General features: G+C 41.2%; 2 protein-coding genes across 4 annotated transcripts in view; one reads left to right on the forward strand and one right to left on the reverse strand.

Moving 5' to 3' along the window:
- Positions 1-18,585, reverse strand: part of SLC26A8 (solute carrier family 26 member 8) — a 30,278-nt gene extending 11,693 nt beyond the window's left edge. Inside the window, exons 1-13 of one of the 3 annotated variants that reach the window (XM_081195364.1) lie at positions 18,440-18,578; positions 17,109-17,211; positions 16,036-16,223; positions 13,540-13,679; positions 12,161-12,277; positions 10,032-10,207; positions 8,816-8,980; positions 7,390-7,539; positions 5,894-5,976; positions 4,029-4,176; positions 3,397-3,510; positions 2,554-2,631; positions 1,563-1,658 (exon numbers count right to left, since the gene is read on the reverse strand). In XM_081195364.1, coding sequence (XP_081051490.1) covers positions 1,563-1,658; positions 2,554-2,631; positions 3,397-3,510; positions 4,029-4,176; positions 5,894-5,976; positions 7,390-7,539; positions 8,816-8,980; positions 10,032-10,207; positions 12,161-12,277; positions 13,540-13,679; positions 16,036-16,208 — 1,440 coding nt within the window. In that variant the 5' untranslated portion in view covers positions 16,209-16,223; positions 17,109-17,211; positions 18,440-18,578. Of the gene's footprint in view, positions 1-1,562; positions 1,659-2,553; positions 2,632-3,396; positions 3,511-4,028; positions 4,177-5,893; positions 5,977-7,389; positions 7,540-8,815; positions 8,981-10,031; positions 10,208-12,160; positions 12,278-13,539; positions 13,680-16,035; positions 16,224-17,108; positions 17,212-17,615; positions 17,764-18,439 lie in introns of all 3 variants that reach the window. The other 2 variants (XM_081195366.1, XM_081195365.1) reach the window with 2 other exon arrangements.
- Positions 1-19,923, forward strand: part of PRPF38A (pre-mRNA processing factor 38A) — a 178,898-nt gene that overhangs the window by 69,219 nt on the left and 89,756 nt on the right. The gene's annotated exons all lie outside the window — the stretch shown is intronic.

Consider the following 19,923-nt stretch of genomic DNA (forward strand, 5'->3'; position numbering starts at 1 on the left):
AAGAACAAGTAGTGTGCCTATGTGCTCCCTCCTCACCCCTCCTCCCATGCACAACTTCAACCAAGCTATCCTAGCATTTTATTTTATTTTATTTTTATAATGATGTTTATTGAGAAAAGAATTTTTAAAATTACGAAGAAAAAAAAGACAAAATTACAGAGAAAAAAGACAAAAACAGAAAAAATAAAAAATAAAACCATCATTTTCAAATTCTCCACTTTCATTGCCTTCTTTCCATGACCTCCTCCTCCTCCCATCTCTTGTATCTTGATTAATAATTGTCACAGCAAATCCTTTCCATAATTCATAGTATTCTGTCATTACATTACCTTACTCTATTTTCATCTTATCTTATAAAAAACCTTAAAACTTAGAACTTAAATCTTATTTTTACCAGCTTCTCATAACCATTACCTTTTTACCTAATTCTTTAAACATTTTTGCAAGAGCCAAATAAGTTCATTTCAACATTTTTCCAACGTTCATCAATTTTATAAAGCATTCCTAATGATAGAAAAAAAGAAATAAAAACAATCCAATCTTCTTCCAGCGTCCCCTCCCCCCGGTCCCGGGATTGTCAGTCCTTTTTATCCCATTAGTCTAGCACATTAACCTGGTGATCTTATATCCGAGTCCTTCAAATCTCTTCCATGTCCCTTCCGCGGCTCTTCTTCATATTTTCCTTTCACTCGTGGGAACTCCAGCTTGGTAGTGTTTTTGACCCTTTTCAACAAATCAGGCCCTTTCTCATAGTCCAGACTAGACTCCATGTGGTATTTTAAAACATGTTTCAAATTCCCTCCAAAATTGGAAGTCCCAACAACTCCAAACCTCTGACGGCCCATTGCCAGATTCAGAAAGTCCAAACATCCCTGCATAGGGGGGTCAATCCAACCCCCCATTTCCAGCCAAATCTTGTCTTTCCAAATCTGGTTTTTTCCAAGTTCATTTGTCAAAGGCTCATTTTCCTGCTGGGCCAAAAGTCCCTCCATCCCTGGCGCCCAAGATTCAGCAAGGTCCTCTTCTTTCAGTTGTTCTGTCATGGCACGCTCCTGTTTTGGTTCCTGGGTGGGCTCCATATAGTTTCCCACAAGCTATCCTAGCATTTTAAACCACAGTTTCCCATGATGTCCAAAACCAGCATCACTTCTTGGGTTTTATATGTACTGGTTTGGAGGGAGCCCTTAAACCACAGCTTCCTGGTTGGGAGGTGGTTACTTAACACCACTGGGAAAAACTTACATACACTTCTAAGCTTTGTTTGCATTGAGGAAAATGTCACAAGGGGGAAGAGTTACATCTCCCACAGTTCCATGGTCCAGAGCCACACTGGGACACCCCATGGCTGTGTTCTTGTTTTTAAAGAGATGTTGAGATCTGACAACAGTTCTCTGTCAGTTTGTTTAGCTGGATCCCCAAATCATCTTGAGCAGCAGTATATGCAAATATATGTATGACAGCACATCTACACTGGCATTGCACCTCTGCTGCCGTGGTGTAACATTAGGTGATACCCCATTTAATTCCCCTCTCCAACCCCATGTGGGTCATACGACACTTACAAAATCATATTTATCTTGCCTCCACAAGAAAGGGACATCCATAAATTTTTCAAGAAATGGGAACATGTTGACCAGTACAATAGCAGCCACAACAGCCTGTGGAAAAAACAACAATAACTGGCTATTCTTTTGCTAAGGATACACAGCTCATTTAAAATGGCTTTGTAGGAACAGTTTTATTTGTTTAGCAAGCCAATGCTATATCAATATATCATGTTGTATAACTCTAAAGCCTCTACCATTATGTGTACATATTATAATTTTCCTACCACTTTCAGGTAATTTCAGAGGTGGTATTTCCACTAACCTAGTTCTGCCCAAGGTGGAAAGATGATACTATTCCAGGAGAAACTAACAATCCCTTGAGTTGCTTCTCCCTACATGTGGTAGAAACAGACCCAGAGAGCTATTCAAGGAAGCACTGTAGCTCTGCAGTCTCTCAGCCACTTGCGAGGTCACAGAAAACCATGGAGGAGCCATCTCTCCCCACCAGGATCTTTAAGGTCAGAAGATGTGACTTGGCCAGACTCCACAGTCTCAGAAGACAGTCTCAGTGCAGTTCACACCTTCCCCATGCTGTAGCAGCCAACAGAGGCCCTTTAATAATGGAGGTGGGTAAACAGTAAGGAAGCCCCTGCCAACTTCATAGGGCCTCAGCAATCTGCTCCCGTGTGTGTGTGTGTGTGTGTGTGTGTGTGTGTGTGTGTGTGAGAGAGAGAGAGAGAGAGAGAGAGAGAGAGAGAGAGAGAATATGTTGGAGCCAGTGCCTTCCATGGTGCTCTGTCCAGGGTCCTGAAAGACCATGTCTTGTTTCTTTGATTCTGCCCTATCTGCTACAGTCATCTTCCCTACAGCCTCAAAACCGTGACACATTGAATGTGCCAACATTTACATGGCCAAAAGATGTGCCTTTTATATAATAGAATACAATAGAAATATGTCAAAGGTGTGGAATCAATGTTTACTGAAATAGCATTTCACATTAACTTACATTAGGAAGGTACTGGAAGTAGGTTCCCAGCTTTAACACAACTGCCAACATTAAGGAAACTCCAATGAGAGCTGCAAGCTAATTAAAAATAAATACTGCATTAGAAATGTGTTCTGGTACTGAGGCTCCAGTGCTGAGTTCAGTGGTTTAAAAAATCAAAGTTTTTATCAGGTACAACAGTCCATCTTACTGAGAACACATTCAAAATGGTGGCTTTGATTGAGGTTAAAACCTTGACATTTCAGTTTGTGTGGATAGGTATTTTTATTAATTTGATAAGAATGTAATAGTATAGAGCCTTGGATCTATAGCAGAAGTTTCAAAAAGCAAAATTATGATGTGCCAATTTCACCTTTCACATACAGTAGTTAACCAATTTGCTTCTGGGACTAATTCAAGGTGCTGATGACTATTACATATAAAGTCTTAAACTATACAGGATATAGGAAATAAGGTAGCCAAGAGAGGTGTAGCTGGCAAGAACAAGCGATAGGACCTTTTTGATGGTGTTACTACAATTGTGAAACTCCATCTCAAGTCAGATTGGTCTCTTCTTTGCTGTCTTTTAGGTGAACATTTTTATTCCACCATTATTTATTCTCATTAAATAAACAACATCCACACTCCATTTTAAATAGGTTTATGTAAAATCAATACGTGTTGACTCTGAAGCTATTTTAGTTCCATATTCCTCAGAGGAAAAAATAAGCCCTCATAAATAACCCTACTCAGACTTCTATTGAACTCAGTTGAGCTTGTTTCTGGTTAAACATGTTTTGGATTGCCCATCCTATTAATGGAGGTCTAAAAGAAACGGTGGGTTTCAACAATCAACCAACACACCTGAGTTTTTCCACCTGACTTCTCCTGAATAACAGTTGTAGAAAGAGCACAACTGACAGCAAAACTTTTAAAAAATGAACTGGTGACATTGCATAGCCCAATTGCCATCAAGTCCTGTAGGAGGTAAATAAAAATTAATCACTATCAGATTACAATGGTAAAAAATAATTTCTTTTGAAGTATGATGCATTTACAAATCTTAAAGGAGAATGCATGGGTAAAATCGTTCATGGGACAGTGAAAACTATCCAATTTACCCAAGCATTTAATGTAATCCCGCCTTTTTTTTGGACATGCTACTTTTTATGGTTTTATCTGTTGTGCCTTCTGCTTGAAACCTTTCTAATAGCCTTGATTGTGAGTTGCCTTGAGGACCAAATAAATCAATTAAACAAACAAACAAACAAACAAACAAACAAACAAACACTGGTGAATGAATTCTATAATTATCATGTAACATATCCCAGTGTGCACCCCAACTTGCTTAGAGAAGTAGTAATAACTAGAGATCAGCATCCTTTCTGCAGTCATCCTGTAAAACTACAGGAAATTATACTTAATCCTCATTGCTTTAATCTCCCTTAGCAACAAAATCTTCTCAAAGTTTCTGGCATATGACATTGAATTTATACCTGAGTGTGTCTGATGTGATAGTTGTGGATATTTCCATACTTCTTTGCCACAAAAATGAGAAGAAAATAGCTCACTATGGCCAGGGATGAAGCGTGCAATAAAATCTTTTTCAGGTTTGAAAAGTCAGGTAATGTAGGATGCAGAAATCTGAAATAAGAAAGATTCTGAGTGCCTTCTTCATTTTTCAATGAACATTCCTGAGAACTCTGCCTTGTAGCTTTATTTAGGTACAGGATTTATTATTTCTGTTTAAACACAAACACCTTTACTACCAGGTGGAGATGTCTGTAGTGAGAATTATGAGCCAAACCTTGAATGCTGCAATGAAATCATTTTATTGTTAGCTAACTTGGAAGCTTTTGCCAAAACATGGGGCACAAATCTTTTAAGCATGAAATAAATGAAGGTGTAATGATAGAAATGTCTTATAGAGGCATATGAGGTGGGCTTGTCCAGTGATTGCTTCATTTTTGGCCTGAAGTTGCTATCTGTATTCATCTTGTATTGTCAAAATCCTTTATATTAGCAGGTGCTCGTGTACTTTCAAATTATAGTCTGTAGTATGGGGACTAATGGAAGGACAACGAAAATGGATTTTATGAGTTCTTGTAGTTACTAAGCAACTTGTACTTCAGGCCTGGGATAAATACTCACCATCTACTATAAAACAGACCTTAATGCCCTTGTTGCATTTGAACGCATGTTCTATAAGCATCAACTTTATCTGGATATCTATTCAGACATTTGAATGACATATATTGTCTTGATCTGTATGTGTAAATTAAGATGTATGTACTGATGCTTATTGCACTGTGAAGGTGAGTTGACGATTTTGCTTTTGTTTTTCCAATTTTTTTGTTTGGGTTTTTTTCTCTCTGTTTGCTTTTTAAAATAAATCTGCAATAAGAAAATCAATAAAAAGCATAAAGCAACTTTTAACAGAAACTAGCCTGGTGACCCAGTGTTGTTGGATAGGGAGCACCACAATAAATACAGGTTTCATGTTGACTGATGGTGCATGAACATGACTGACTCTAGGGGCACAAAACTATTTTCAGTGACCAGAGACCAATATTCTTATTCTTAATTATTATTATTATTTCTTATTAATTAAATTTGTATACCACCCTTAATCAGCAGCTCTCAGGGTGGTTCACAGCATAAAATACAAGATAAAAACACAAAATACATAATAAAAACAAGAACGAAACAAAACACCCCCCCTCCTTCCCTCCCACAAACATGTTAAAATAAAAAAATTCCTTCCAGTAGCACCTTAAAGACCAACTAAGTTAGTTCTTGGTATGAGCTTTCGTGTGCATGCACACTTCTTCAGATACACTGAAACAGAAGTTGCCAGATCCTTTCAGTGTATCTGAAGAAGTGTGCATGCACACGAAAGCTCATACCAAGAACTAACTTAGTTGGTCTTTAAGGTGCTACTGGAAGGATTTTTTTTATTTTGACTATGGCAGACCAACACGGCTACCTATCTGTAACTACAAACATGTTAATCAGCCAAAGGCTTGGTTGAAGAGGAACCTTTTCACCAGTTGTCTAAAGGTGTATAATGAAGGTGCCAGTCCATCCTCCTTGGGGAGAGCATTCCAAAAATGGGGAGCTGCTGCCGAAAAGGCCCACCCTTGTGTTGCAACCCTCTGGACCTCTTACAGAGGCACACAAAGAGCAGCCTCTGATGATGCTTGCACGGGACTTGAGATTCATATGGAGAGAGGTGGTCCTAGAGGTTTGGTATCGAAAGCTGCTGGAAGGTTGAGGAGAATTAACAAGGGCACATTTCCCCTGCCTCTTTCCCAACAGAGAGTACTTAATAAAGCAATATATTAAGTTGTCGATTACCAACCTCTGTGGGGCCATTGAAAAAACTCCCATACTGGATTCAGCGTACATATGGGTGTGGGTGGAAAGTATGGTAAACACAATAATCTGTAAAAGAAAATGAAATTAACCAACAGATAATATATATTTTTTAATGTACAATGTATAATATCTACCTACCTACCCACCCACCTTGGAGTAGGTAACAAAATACAAACCAAGTAATTAGAAGCACATCCCTACAATTCCTACATCTTGCTCTGATTAAAGTTCGAAATGTCTCAGGAATACCATTTCACCTTCCCTGTTAGGGTCACCATGTGTGCCCATTTTACAGAGGACAGTCCTCTATCTGAAGAGATATCTGGTCAGATTTTAGAGTTAAAGAACCTTAAGAAAGGAAAGCAGGAGCCTTGAAGGTACCTGGGTAGCCAACTGAGCAGGCATATTGGCCGCCTGTTCACAACCTTCCTCAATAAGACAACATGTACTATATTTAAATTATAGTGGCTATTTCTAAATCTGTATCCGTGCGTACAAATATGCATATCCACATTTTATGCAAATCTCTTCTGTGGGGTGATGTGTACATATTCAAAGAGGATGCTTCCAACAATATGTTACAGGAATTTTTAAAAAGCTAACCTGAAATTCTAATGCCAACTCTTAACATTGACTCTGCTTCAGACAGCCATGGCGACTGAACCTACACTGAACTCACCCATTGAAATTCAGCTTTGAGATTCCTCCGTGGTTCTGTGTTATTGCAGAAAGTGCATGGTGTTTGTGCTCTTTCACCGTGGTCCCCTTTCATCAAAGGTCCCATCTCATGAGATCAAAGCCCATACAACCAGGTAATGTTGGGCATAGCTCCATGACATGCAGACAGTCTCTGGAGTTGTGGCTGGCACATGCAGGGCTTATATCCTGTTGTGCTGTGATTGGCAACTGAGAACGGCCATATCCCTAGTGCTCCTGTAATGTGGAGCTTCCAACTCCTGTAGAATTGAATTTCATTAATCCTGCCCTTTCAGTTTTGCCCCATTCCAAAGGCAAGACTGGTGGGGGTAAGTGGCAAAATGTCTTTCCCTAAATGCACCCTTAGCACACCCCAATTTTTATCTCTCTTCTGTCTCTTCCCAGGCATCTCTTGTTCCTATCATGCTTTCCACTGGTATGAGGATGTGGTTCTAACAGCATGTGGATTTTCTGTTGGTGTGGACCTATTTCCACCAGAGGTGTGTGTCTTCCTGCTCATCCTGACCCCTCCCAGCCAGCAGATCTGGTAGTTTGAATCACTCCATAAGGGTGCCTAGGATTTCAGCCTTAGAGAAGGTGAATTTACTTGGTGAACCTCTCTTCTCTATACCAAAGCCTAAAGATAATACAAAGGTTCACGGATATTGTTCCTTGGACAGGTTCTATGCTTAAAACACCACTCAGGTTATTTTCCATCTAGTGAGGAAATGACTGTCTGTGAAGCATAACATATTTCTTATTCAAAGAATGTAAGGTACCTACCAAAAGAAGCTCCATAGGAAACTCAACGGGACTATGTTTGTAAGTTATCTTAATGCATTTGCTGACTCTCAGCATTAGTACAGATAGCAAGAAGAGCAGGATACTGGTCGAATTAGCTTTTGGGAGGCCCATGCAATAATACACCAAGTTCTGAGGGGGAAAGAAAATACTCAGCAGGAGGAATTTTTATAAGGGTTAATTAATTCAGTAGCATGGAAATCAAATTCAGTAGTATGGAAAATCACTAACATGCACACACAAAATATAGCAATTGCAGGCAAGTATGCTTTCTTCACAACATTGCTATACATTTCTGTATATTACAACAGAAGAAATCTGTATTCATCATTCATGTGTTCCACAACCAGGGATGGGGAATAAATTTGCAGAACTCAGATTCAAAAGCAGACTCAAATGATTTGATCTAGGTGGGTTATATTCCAGATTGGATCATGTGTCCACTTCAGAATCTACAGTCCTTCTGATCCCTTTACAGTGCAGTCTAAGAGCTACAAACTGTTTCTGTCTCTCTCTTTATTAAAAAAAACAACCACCATCAAATAATTGTAAAGTTGGAATGACCCTAATTTAGTCCAACCCCCAGCAATGCAGGAATCACAACTAAAGAATCCCTGACAGATGGCCATCCAATCACTGCTTAAAAACCTCCAATGAAGGAGAGTCCACCACTTTCCAAGGTAGTCCGTTCCACTGCTGAACAGCTCTTATTGCCAGAAAGTTATTCCTAATGTTTAGTAAGAAACTTCTTTCCTGCAAGTTGAATCCATTGCTTCAGGATTTATTAAAATCCTGTTTTTAAAGGCTCAAGGAAGGTTATCCATCTGCCCACAACCTGGAGCAGCAATCATGCACAACTTCGGTCCACCCTGGGAGCAATGGGACTTGGTAGTGCTCTAACACTTTCAGATGGAATTGTCCAAAAGAAACATGGCTGACCTAAGTTAAAAAATAAAAAGTGGGATCCTATTTGCACCTAATTCCCATTTATGCAGTGTCCTTAGACTGTGCGTACAGCCCCTGTGTGCATCCAAATTTTACATCAGATGCAAAAAGCATAGTCCTCAGTCACATATACATTTCTACACAAGTAAATGTACTGGGAATGTTCAAGCACTCTAGCAAAATTGTATAAGTCTGTACAGGGAATATCATGGCAAATTAGGTAGATTTGCCTTTAAATGGGAAGTGAATCAATTCCTTCTGCATTCCTACATCCAACGCATGAGGGAGACATAAGGGAAGCCTCTGGAGGGAACTGGTACTGCATTCATTCCCCCCCCCCCAAACAATTCACAGACATTTCAACTAGTGGCTTACAACTTTCTGCTTGCAACTTCTTAAACTGATCTCCCTGTCCCCTGCCAAGAAACAGGATTAGCTTTGAGTAAAGGCTGGATTTACTCACGTAAAAAAATGCCAAGGGTCCTGAATGGAAGTCAATTACAATCCCAAAAATGAAGGAGAACTGGGAGATAATAACATGTAGCGCTGCTGCAGTGAGGTAAGCATTGATGAGACTTTCTGAAAGATATGTTGTGACAAAACCCAAGCCAATGCAGCACAAGAACAGCTGAAAGGAAGAGAGGCAAAGAAAGAAAATGGCACCTTTAAGGCCCAGTTGTACACCCCGACTTTCTGCAGTGCCAAGTCTACTTATAAAAGCTTGCCATATTACTTGCTTAGAGTTAGAGGCAGGCAGGCATTTTTCCAGCTGTCCATTCTGCAAGGAAGGCAGGAAGAGAATGTTCTAGGGTGTCTCCAAATTAGTCCACCCTTTCAGTTGCTTGAAGTAAGTCTATTGTTGCCATCCCCCACACTTTTCAGCAACCTCTTTCTATCTAACCTCAGAGACCATTGCCCCCCCCCATCCTCAGACCTACTTCCCGCCCTCCCTTATAATTCTAAATCTCACTCACACCCTACTCTGCTCTTAACGTCCAACCCTAAAGTAGGCACATTTGCAAATGAGACGAACAGTTGGAATCAATATAATTTCAGCATGGTGGGGGACCAAAGACCCTGTAAGTGCCAGGGAAGGGCTTCTGTGGGTGCATGTGCTTCTGCAGGCACCAAGTTGCTGATCCCTGGTTTAAGCTCTAAGGAGAAGCACGAAGGCACTGGAAAATGTTCACCTATTTAAAGTATCTGCACAAGATATCTATATAATCTAATACTCAGCTAATGTTAGTATATTTTCTGACCATAAGCCCTGTTCTCATGTTTCCCACCTATTTGATCAAGAGTGAAGAGGGATCATACTTGCTTGTCTTGTCCATATCCTCCTCACAGGGAGTGGAGTGTGAGAATGTGTTCTATATTCATACAACTCTATGTGGGATCTGGAATCTTAATTGTGGCACCTTTCCTGGTAGCAAGAACAGACCTAGGCATGCATAGCCTCTTCTCGTCCAATATAAAATGTATGTATGGAACATGGGAAGGGAAATATGGTTATATGGGGGAAGTTACTTACAACATTGAAACTGCCCAATGTACTGGTATTGAAGCCATATGCTATGTCAATCGTTAATTTCATGAACCAGTTTTAAGGAATGGAAAGCTTTCTGCAGAAAAATGTAACATTTCAGAAATGATAACCAATATCCAAGTGTGTTTCCTACCTGTATAATCCCAACCAAAAATGTCGTAGATGCAGTGTAAGTTAATACTTCCATATAATTGACCATAAACGCTGCATCTGAGAAGTTGGCCACAGTTCCGTTAAATGGCATTCTTAAATTGAGATTAAGGGTGTTCTGAAAATTTGCCACCATTGCATTCAAAATGCTGAAAGAACCTGTTACCAACAGAAGGAGAAAACCCAAAGCTAAAAACAAAGCAATTCCAACAACCACTTTAAAAATTAAATTTATATCCCACTTTTCCACCAGAGAGCTCAAGGCATAAAATGTCCATCAATAGGTTTCACAGTAGCAGGGCTGTGCAGAGCTGGTAACAGGCCCAGACCAGATGGGAAATGTAGGCCCCATTTCAATCCCCTTTGCCTCTGTGGGGGGATTTGAGCAGGTGCCCTCAAAATTGTTGGCCTATGCCAATTGGACCCCCACTGTTCTGGCCTGAGCAGATGGTATAAGGACAGCCAGACTCCCTGCACAGAAGGTATAAGGACAGCCAGTCTGCATTTAGGGTATATGACTGACCTGGGCTGCCAAGTGGTCAGAGCTATAACCTTGCCCCATTACAGCAGGAAGGGGAAACACTTTTTAGCCCAGGGACCACATTACCTTACGGGCAGCCTTCCAGGGACCACACACTTATGGTGGGCAGGGACAGCCACTCTTAACTTTGTACAGTAAGCCATATGACAACCCTTCAACAGCTGGAAGTTTCACAGACATATACCTGTCTGTATAGGCAAGGAAGAGGCGTCATCAGAGTTCTAGGACATATGCCAGCCAGGCAAAAATTGAGAGTACACAGAACAGGGCCAGTGAGTAGTAGTGAGTAGTCTGGCTTAGGGAAGAATCCTGAAGGCTGGTTAGAGAGGCCCAGAGGGCTGTATTCAGCTCATAGGCCAGAAGTTCCCCTTCCTGGCTCTACAGGGCTGCTGTCCAGGGTTGGCATTGTTGGGCACCTGCAGAAGCCTACGTCCCAGAATATGCCCCACTGGCACCTCTTGGCCCTGCCTCTGTTGCTCATTCTCTTTGATGTTCCTCTGCCTGTCTCCCCTAAGCAAGTGGACATTGGCAGGAGGAGCAAGGAACAGTATTCTCCATTCACCTGGCTGCGTTGCAACAGGGCCCAAAGGGAGAGGGCGAGTGAATGAGAATTGGTGGCAGCAGTAAAGAGGAAGTGGGCCCAATCAGGAAGAAAGCCTGCCAAGACCAGCTTGCTCAAGGGCCTCAGTAAACCTGGAGCTGGTGTTGTTCTTTCAGGTTCAAAGAGGTGGTGGTAATGGGGTTCTCCTTCCAACATACTTGCTACTCTCCTCTGCCATGCCAGGCAGTTTAAGCAGAGCTTTCCTAGGCCTCAGTCGGCATCATCCACTAGCCCACTCTACATGGGGTGGCCCATTACACATTGTCAAAGAAGAGGACATGCATCACTCCCCACAAACAGGTGAGGACACAGATATGAATACATTTCCATATGGTAATGGCATGTATAGAGAAAATTATAATTAATGAATCTTGAAGAAGAAGAGAATAACCCATTTTGACACATTATTAAACTGTTTTGAATATCTCTGCAAACCTTTTCACGTGTTACAGGTTTTAGCAGAAAAGAGATCAAACAGCACTTCAGTAAAAACAAGACAACTGATATTTAAGGGGCTTGGTGACTTGTGAGTGAAATATTTATTACCAATAAATCAAAATGAAACAGAAGATGATATGTCAGAAGACATAGGGTAATATCTAATGGTATTACTCATGCAGATTAAAGGCCCTTGTGATTCAGCAGAGATTTCTATCAACAAAATGGGGAGGGAGGCAATTTCTCCCAATTTCCTGTCCCACCACAATCCCCCACACCACCTCCCACACTGTGCTAAAGGGTCAGCTAATTCTTTGGAGCAAATTTGGGAGTGGAGGGGCTTCAGAGAGGAGGGGCCATCAGCAAAATTCTCCTCCCTCCTTCTTTTACTGATAGAAGCCTCTGCTGGAGCAAATAACCTCCTATCCACATGGATATGACCCCTAGATTAATAAAAACAAAGTTTACAATCTCTGTTGGCAAACAGTACATTCCCTAGAAGACTGAAATAGCCGGGCAGAACAGTACTCACCAATGGACATATGACGTGAAGTTCCAAATATGACATATGCTAGAGAGCAGCAAAATGCAGAATAAAAACTATTGATAACTGGTAGCGGTAGTCCGGTTATCACTATTCCTGATAGCCCTGGAAGAATGTGTTTTACAAATAATGTATCAAAAGTATCAGACAGATTGTGTCAAAGCAGACAGTTCATTAAGTATTGGAAGCAAGCCAAGCCTAGAATAAGTGATAAATTACTCTTATAGCACTTTTCTGTGCACAAAGTGCTTTACAATGGTCTCAATAGGAGTTTTTCCTTAAGGCTAATTTCAGTGCAAGGGGTGATACTAATTTGAATTGAGGCACCTTCCCTCCGTGTATGCTGTGGTTCCAATGTAACTGCAGCCATGCCCTCTATAAGTGAATAAAAAAACCTTCCCTGGCAGGCTTCCTAGTTGGGCAATTAAAGTAAGGTCTTCTTTTGGCCTTCAAAGCCCACTTCTTCTCCCTCCTGAGTCTCTTTGGCCTCTCTTTTACCATACTTTTAAAGCACAGCTAATGCACATTAAAAGCACATGACCAAAAAGCTTGGGGACTGTGATTTCTTAAGGGCATTGGGAATTGTAGCTGTTTGATGGGGAAACCACAGTTTGCAAAATTCTTTGAAGGGAAGTCAGGTGCTTTAAATACATATTGGATGTGCTTATGGCATTGATCTGCCTTTCCTTTCTGTTTGGCTTTCTCAGTCAGCCGTACACAAATAAAATTATAAGTAGCACAACGTTTAATGACTCCCCTTATCACCTAGGAGTCAAGGAGCGGTAAAGGAGAGGATTCTCTAGCTCCCATATTTTCTGGTCTGCCAAACAGAGGACTACTTCTCCTCTGGAGTAAGGTAAGGGCAGGGCTGGCCCAGGATGTTTCGCTGCTCCAAGCAAAACTGAAAATGCCCCTCCTCCTCTGCCCAGGTATTCAAAGAAAGCTGGAGAGGAGCAGGTAGTGTGTGGCAGGTGCATGGGTGGGAAGAGGGTGTGTGGTGGTTACAACAACCACATGCTGGCACCAGCAGTACCCCTCTCAGCTGTCTGGAGCCTGCCACCTTGTGGTGACCGATCCCCCATGCCTCATGGGCACACCAGCCCTGCATAAGGGGGACTCCAGGGCAGGGATGGAGAACCTGCAATCTTCCAGATGCTTTTGGACCAAGCTCCCATCACCCCTGACCATTGGCTGTGTTGCCTGGGGCAGATAGGAGCTGGAGTCTAGCAACATTTGGGGAACCCCAGTTTCACCACCCCAGCCCTAATACTTTTTAAGCTTGTGTTATCCAAGGGTGGAAACTCTTAAGTATTTCCTAAGGGAAAGGGGAGAGAACTTAAAATAAATAATAAAGACAGCTTGTTTACCTTGAAAAATCTGCACCATCCCTACATTTATGCCAGCGTGTATGTCTCCTAAAATCCATTCAGTGACACGATATGAACAAAGCCAGTTTAGAAAGGGAAACACATTGAGAATGAACTTCCGGAAGAGTACCCACGAGAATCTGAAACAAATTGAACTGTGCTGTTTATAAGAAAAAGCTTTGCAACTCATCAATTGGATGACTTTCTCCACTAACCTTTGTGGATTAATACTTCTCAGCCCTGTGCTTTCATTTATGTTTGGTGACAAATGCCAATATCCCTGATGCCTTTAAATTGTGTTAAGCTTAATATCAATTTTACATCCATGTTTGCAAAAAAAAAACAACCAAAAAAAAATGTGAGGGTTTCATTCCAGGAGACAGAAATTCTGAATACATAAACGTCGTAAGAATGAAAGAAGAAGCTGCTGGATCAGGCCATTAGCTCATCTAGCTCAGCATCCTGTTCTCACAGTGGCCAAGCAGATGCCTGTAGGAAACCAACGAGCAGGACCCACGCACAAGAGCCTTCTCTTCTGATTTGCAGCAACTGGTATTCATGGTTAGTTGCCCCGATAGCCATATCCCCTATGAATTTGCCTAATCCTCTTTTAAAGCCATCCAAGTCAGTGGCCATCACTGCCTTTTATAGGAGTGAATTCCATAGTTTAACAATGCACTGTGTGAGTAAGTACTTTACTTTGTTTGCCTTGAATCTGCCAACACCCGGCTTCTTGGGATGTCCTTAAATTCTAGTGTTATGAGAGAGGGAGAAAAACCTTTCTTCCTCCACTTCCCCACACAACGCACCTCAGTCACGTCTCCTCCTATTTGCCATTTCTCTATACTAAAAATCCTCAAAATTAATATATCCTCATGGTGGGGGGTGGTGGGGGGTGGGAGCTGCTCTATCCCTTGATCATTTTGGTTGCCCCTTTCTGAACCTTTCCCCAATTCTACAGTATCCTTTCAGGGGTGAGGGAACCAGAACTATACACAGCGCTCCAAATACAATCACACCATCAATGCATTATCAGCAGGAATTTGCTTTTTCCACAGCTGCCACACACTAGGTTGACATCTTCATTGAGATGATACTGACAGTTCTGACTCCATAAGTGTATATGTGAAATTTAAGGGTCTCCCAACCCCCCCCCCCAATATGCATCAGTTTTTCTGGAAAATGAATATTTTTTAAATCGTGTGAAATTTACCCTAATAAACACATTTTGGCCTGCAGTTTCAACTAATATACACATTTTTGCAAGCAAATTATCCTCATATAATGCATTTTGGTATGCTGTTTTACTAACATATTCATTCTTATACACATTTCCCCCTAATTTTGCATGTTTGTTTGGTTAGAGAACTGCATCACAAAATTCAGAGACGTGCAACTTGGATGGCTCTGCTTCAGTTCTCATATTGTTTCGGAAAGCATGAATTTGATACATTTGGCTTTAAATACGAATTGAATCCTATTTCTCCCCCTTCCCCAGCCACTTCTCTTAGCTCACAATACATTTGTAGGGAGGAAGGGAGGTGAACGACTGGCGGCTGCAGAATGAAGCAGTAGGAACTGCAGCGGTGGCCTTTTGAGCCATGGGGCCATTTGTAGGCAAAGTTTGAAATGGTCTGATGTTGGTCTTGGAATTCATCACATGCCACTATTGATCTAGTCCAGGGGTTGGCAAGGTTTACCTTGCCTGGGCTGGTTCACTCCAGCGGAGATCCCTTTGTGGGCTGGATTACGTGTATACGTGAGCGCGCATGCCCGCCCGCCGCGGTGTCTGCGCAGACACAATTTCGGGCATCTGCATCTGTGCAGCCACAATTCTCGGTGTCTGCGCATGCGCGATTTCCAGCGCTGCAGAAGCGAGTCCTCGCGCCACCCTGGTTTAGCGCAGCGCACGGGGACTCGCCAAGTGAGTGGCTCGGTTTGGGGGCGGCTCGTGGGCTGGTTAAACGACCCCAGTGGGCTGCTTGTGGCCCATGGGCCTTAGGTTGCTGACCCCGATCTAGTCCTTATCCATGCCATTTCATTGCTTTCCTCTCCTTGGGCCACTCCTTGGGCAAGTTTAGCTCTGCAGGCAGGAAGAGGAATGGATATCAGATGCAATGGATTCAACCACCAGGGTGCTTTCTGCATTCCATTGCAAAGTTTTTCTCTCCCAGCACTTATTTAATTTCTCCTCTGAATGCCTTACTTCAAGAGGAGTTCTGGGATCCTTATATGTATCCTTATGTTTATCCATTCCAATAAAAGGGCTCTTCTCCACATAGCTCAGGGATTGGTAGTTGCCTGAAATTTCAGTCTAACTATGTATGTGTTTTATTCATGGTGTAAGCTCTGCAGGCACAGCTTATAAATAGTGCTAACATTTCTAATATATACAGGAAACGGGGATCTATTTGGGTTCAGTGCTTTTGCTGCTCACTTATAATATAAAGTGTCAATGGTAATCTTCAAAGGGATAGGAGTCCCAGTTTACAATACCTGCACTGGATTTTCCGCCTTGTTGGAGGGGTATCAAGTTCCCTGGTGGATGTGGCATAAATCTTTTGGTCATGATCTTGTTGGAATTCTTCTTCATTGTACACTTTTCGGCTGATGTGGTATGTCACCCTCAGTGGCTGTCTCTCATGCACAATATTCTCATTTGAGTCCATTTAGTCACAGTGGTTCTAACATATTAACACAAAAAACCAATGAGATCAGGAGAGTTAATCCCCTGCCACTTCGTAAGGCTTTTGAAATCAGAAAGTTATAGTTATAGCAGGGGCAAGCCTGATCCCGGAGACTGAAGTTCTCAGTCCACAAAGCTAACCAGTCCAACTGCTGATCAGTGTATCCACCACATAGTGGTGGAAACATAGTTCAAGAAGTCTCAGATATGAAATATGATAGCCTGGTAAAGAGAAGGCCTGATTTTTATTTACATGCCAATAAACATTTTTTGGGGGGAGAGGTTTATCTGTACTAGCAGCTCTCTGGTCACCTTGATTGTATATAAAATAATGATTAAAATTTAAAAATACAGAATTTGATGAAGAGAAAAATTAGTTTTCCTAATATGCCTTATAAAACAATGTATTGTCCCATTATTATTATTATTATTATTATTATTATTATTATTATTATTATTATTATTATTATCATCAGGGTGGCTTTTCCTGAAGTTCCCCACGGCAAATGCATTAAACCTAACTTAACCCAATATATTATTTCTATAGAATTCATCTTACAACTTGTGCCTGCAAAGGGTTTCTTTTTCTTTTTCAGAACTGAGTTAAGAACAAGAGAGGAAGAAATTATATTGGGGGCTCACATGAAACCAGGCAAATTATACTTTTGTATGAAATAGTTAAAAGAACGGAGAATCAATGAGGCAGAAAGAGATGGAAACATTTTTACATGGTCTTGTTAATGATTTTAAGATGACCTTGGAGGTTGATAGGCAGATGTTATTTGAGATCTATTGATCTATTTTGTTAAAAAATGTCATTTGTGGCGAATATCCTTTAAAAAGAACCAGTTACACAAATAATGAAAATGTCAAGCCTTAATACTTAGTGATATTTGTTCCTGGAAGATGGATTGGCTGGCTTCTAAGAACTATTCAGTACTTCCACCCAGTGACAGAAAACAGAAGTGCTGTTCTTTGTGGCAGTCCTTTCAGCGTAATTGAGAGAATTACATTCATGAATCAGCCAAGAAAGAAATAGAATAGAAGGATCATTAGGCATTTCATTATCCTTTTTTATCCACTAACACAGATTTTAATTATTGTTATTTTTGATCAGCAATAGCATGGAAGGTGCCATTGGGGGGGTTTGATTCACTCCTTTTGGAAAATCAAAAAGCTTCTGGATAATCTGCCATCACAACATGAAGAATAACTAATAATTTCCCACAAATTCTAGATAGTTTTTTCATATTAGTGCAACAGCACCTATGGGCTGGTTATATGAGAAACACTGAAAGAGGATAGAGGATAAGTAAAAGGATAAAAATAATTGTATTTATATTCTATCTGGTAGTTATAAGAACTACAACTGAACTTTAAGAATTGGCACCTGAAATTGCTTTTCTTGCCTCCCCTTCCTCTTTCCTTTTGTGCTGTGTCTTCCAGGCAAGCTGGTGGGTAGGGACTCTCTTGTTTTAAATGACTGCGTAAAGGCCCCTCTGGGAGCCTTCTTGGCTGAAGAGTGGGGTACAAATGCTCTAAATAACAAAGAAGTAAGTTGAACAAGAACATGAGAGAACATGTTCTTAAAGGACTGATAAGAAAAGTTTGCTTTGTGTGTGGAAACAATTAGAACTTAAAAATTGTAGCACCGCCATCACCACTCTCGTCAGCCTTTCTCTTTAATAATTATAAACTCAAAGTGGCTTGCCAAATTAAAATCTAAGCTTTAACAGCAAGACATAGCAGAGAAGTTTTTTTAAAGTTTTTTTAAGAGTAATAAACCAGATTTATATCAGTAGTGGATTGGCAGGGGAATATGATTATCTCCTTTTTTTGTAACAAAGTAGTATTTGCTTATATCAGATGCCCCCACCTCCAATATACAGAAACTGCTACCCTATCCGTGAGGGGTCCTGTTTTGTGGCCCTACTGGTTAGCCCCAACACTGCTGCCTAGTTAAAGGTATGTGTTCATGTCCTATTTCCAAAATGAATTGCAGGCAGAAAAGGTTTTTGCCATCCCCGAGGCAGGTGAATACCTGCCCTTTAATGTGAAAGAGAAAAAGGGGTTGGGGTCCTATGTTGTGTTGCAACAAGAAATTGCCCCCCCCCCACACTTTTTGTTACTAGCGACTGACTTATTTTTTTAAATTTTTAACGGTTACAACATTAGCCCAGTTTAATATCCTACTTCCTCTTGTTGTTCACTTACTATTCTGGATGATTCAGCTCCTTGATCTGCTACTTTCCTTTTTGTAGCTACGTTACTCTACTCGTTTGTCTCTAACAGTTAGAACAGTTTAGAACCTCTGTGTTCTTTTAAATAGCACCAGTGGCAGTCTGGCACTGGGACTGAGCGTTCTGTTGCATGATGTAAACATTTCCCAGGCTTCCTTCCACTTGATGGTGCTAACAGTTGTTAGTAATGCCTAATTTTCTGCATTAGTTTAGCATTTCTGTTTGAAGATTATATCCTACAATTTTGCATCCGTGTGTGTGATGGCATGGATGTGTTCTTTGTTTTTTTCCTTTTTATTCTTAATGTCACCCTGATGTTGAGCATTATAGAAGTGAACTGGGAACATACTGCTTAATTAGGTACAACCTCAGAGCAATATAGTAAGCCTGCAACTTGTACACATTTAACTTATGTGCTTTATAGAAGCCAATGGATTTTGACTATACACACAATTTTGACTTTGCTTGTTGTTGTTTTTACTTTTTGGGTTTTGACTTTAGGCACAATGCCCTGAACATAACCTTTGCAAAAGTTGTGGCCTTACTGCATAGCAATTTCCTGATAGTGCTAAGGCTCTGTGCTCTAGTTGTAGGGTGACTTGCAGCCTGTGTAGCACCAAAGTTCACTGCTATTGCCCTAAAGTAAAACTGAGATAATATGACTTTGAGATTTAGCTGAGTAAACAAACAGTCCCCTGGATAAATGGGTGTGGGTGTATGATTTAGGGCAAATTCCTTCCTTACCCTCAGTATTTTTGGCCCACCTGACTTTTACAGTGGTACCTCGGTTTAAGAACAGCCCTGTTTACAAACTATTTGGTTTACGAACTCCACAAAACCGGAAGTAGTGTCCCGGTTTGAGAACTTTACCTTGGTCTAAGAACGGAATCTGAACAGTGGAAGGGCACCGGCGGCGGGAGGCCTCATTAGGGAAAGCGCGCCTCAGTTTAAGAATGGTTTCTGTTTAAGAACGGACTTCCGGAACAGATTAAGTTCGTAAACTGAGGTACCATTGTACTTCACCGTTTGGTTAACCGCTGTCTTAGCCCTTATACCAAGAACTAAAGCCCCAATGTGACAATGTCCTAGAACACTATTTAGACTTACAGTGTGCATTTTGTAACACTAAGGTTACTTAAAGTGCATTTTGTAATTACAAGGCTGAAGTTCATCCTGGTTATGGGGTGCAAGATTTTAGAACGAGCCAATGTTTGTTTTAAGGGCAGGGCATAGGTAAAGGACCACTGACAGTTAAGTCCAGTCGTGAATGATTCTGGGGTTGCAACACTCATCTCACTTTACTGGCCGAGGGAGCCAACGTTTGTCCACAGACAGTTTTTCCGGGTCATGTGGCCAGAATGACTAAGCCACTTCCAGTGAAACCAGAGCAGCGCACGGAAACGCCATTTACCTTCCCGCCGGAGCGGTACCTATTTATCTACTTGCACTTTGACGTGT

Source organism: Podarcis bocagei (assembly GCF_964188305.1).
Source record: "Podarcis bocagei genome assembly, chromosome: 5".
Taxonomy (NCBI): domain Eukaryota; kingdom Metazoa; phylum Chordata; class Lepidosauria; order Squamata; family Lacertidae; genus Podarcis; species Podarcis bocagei.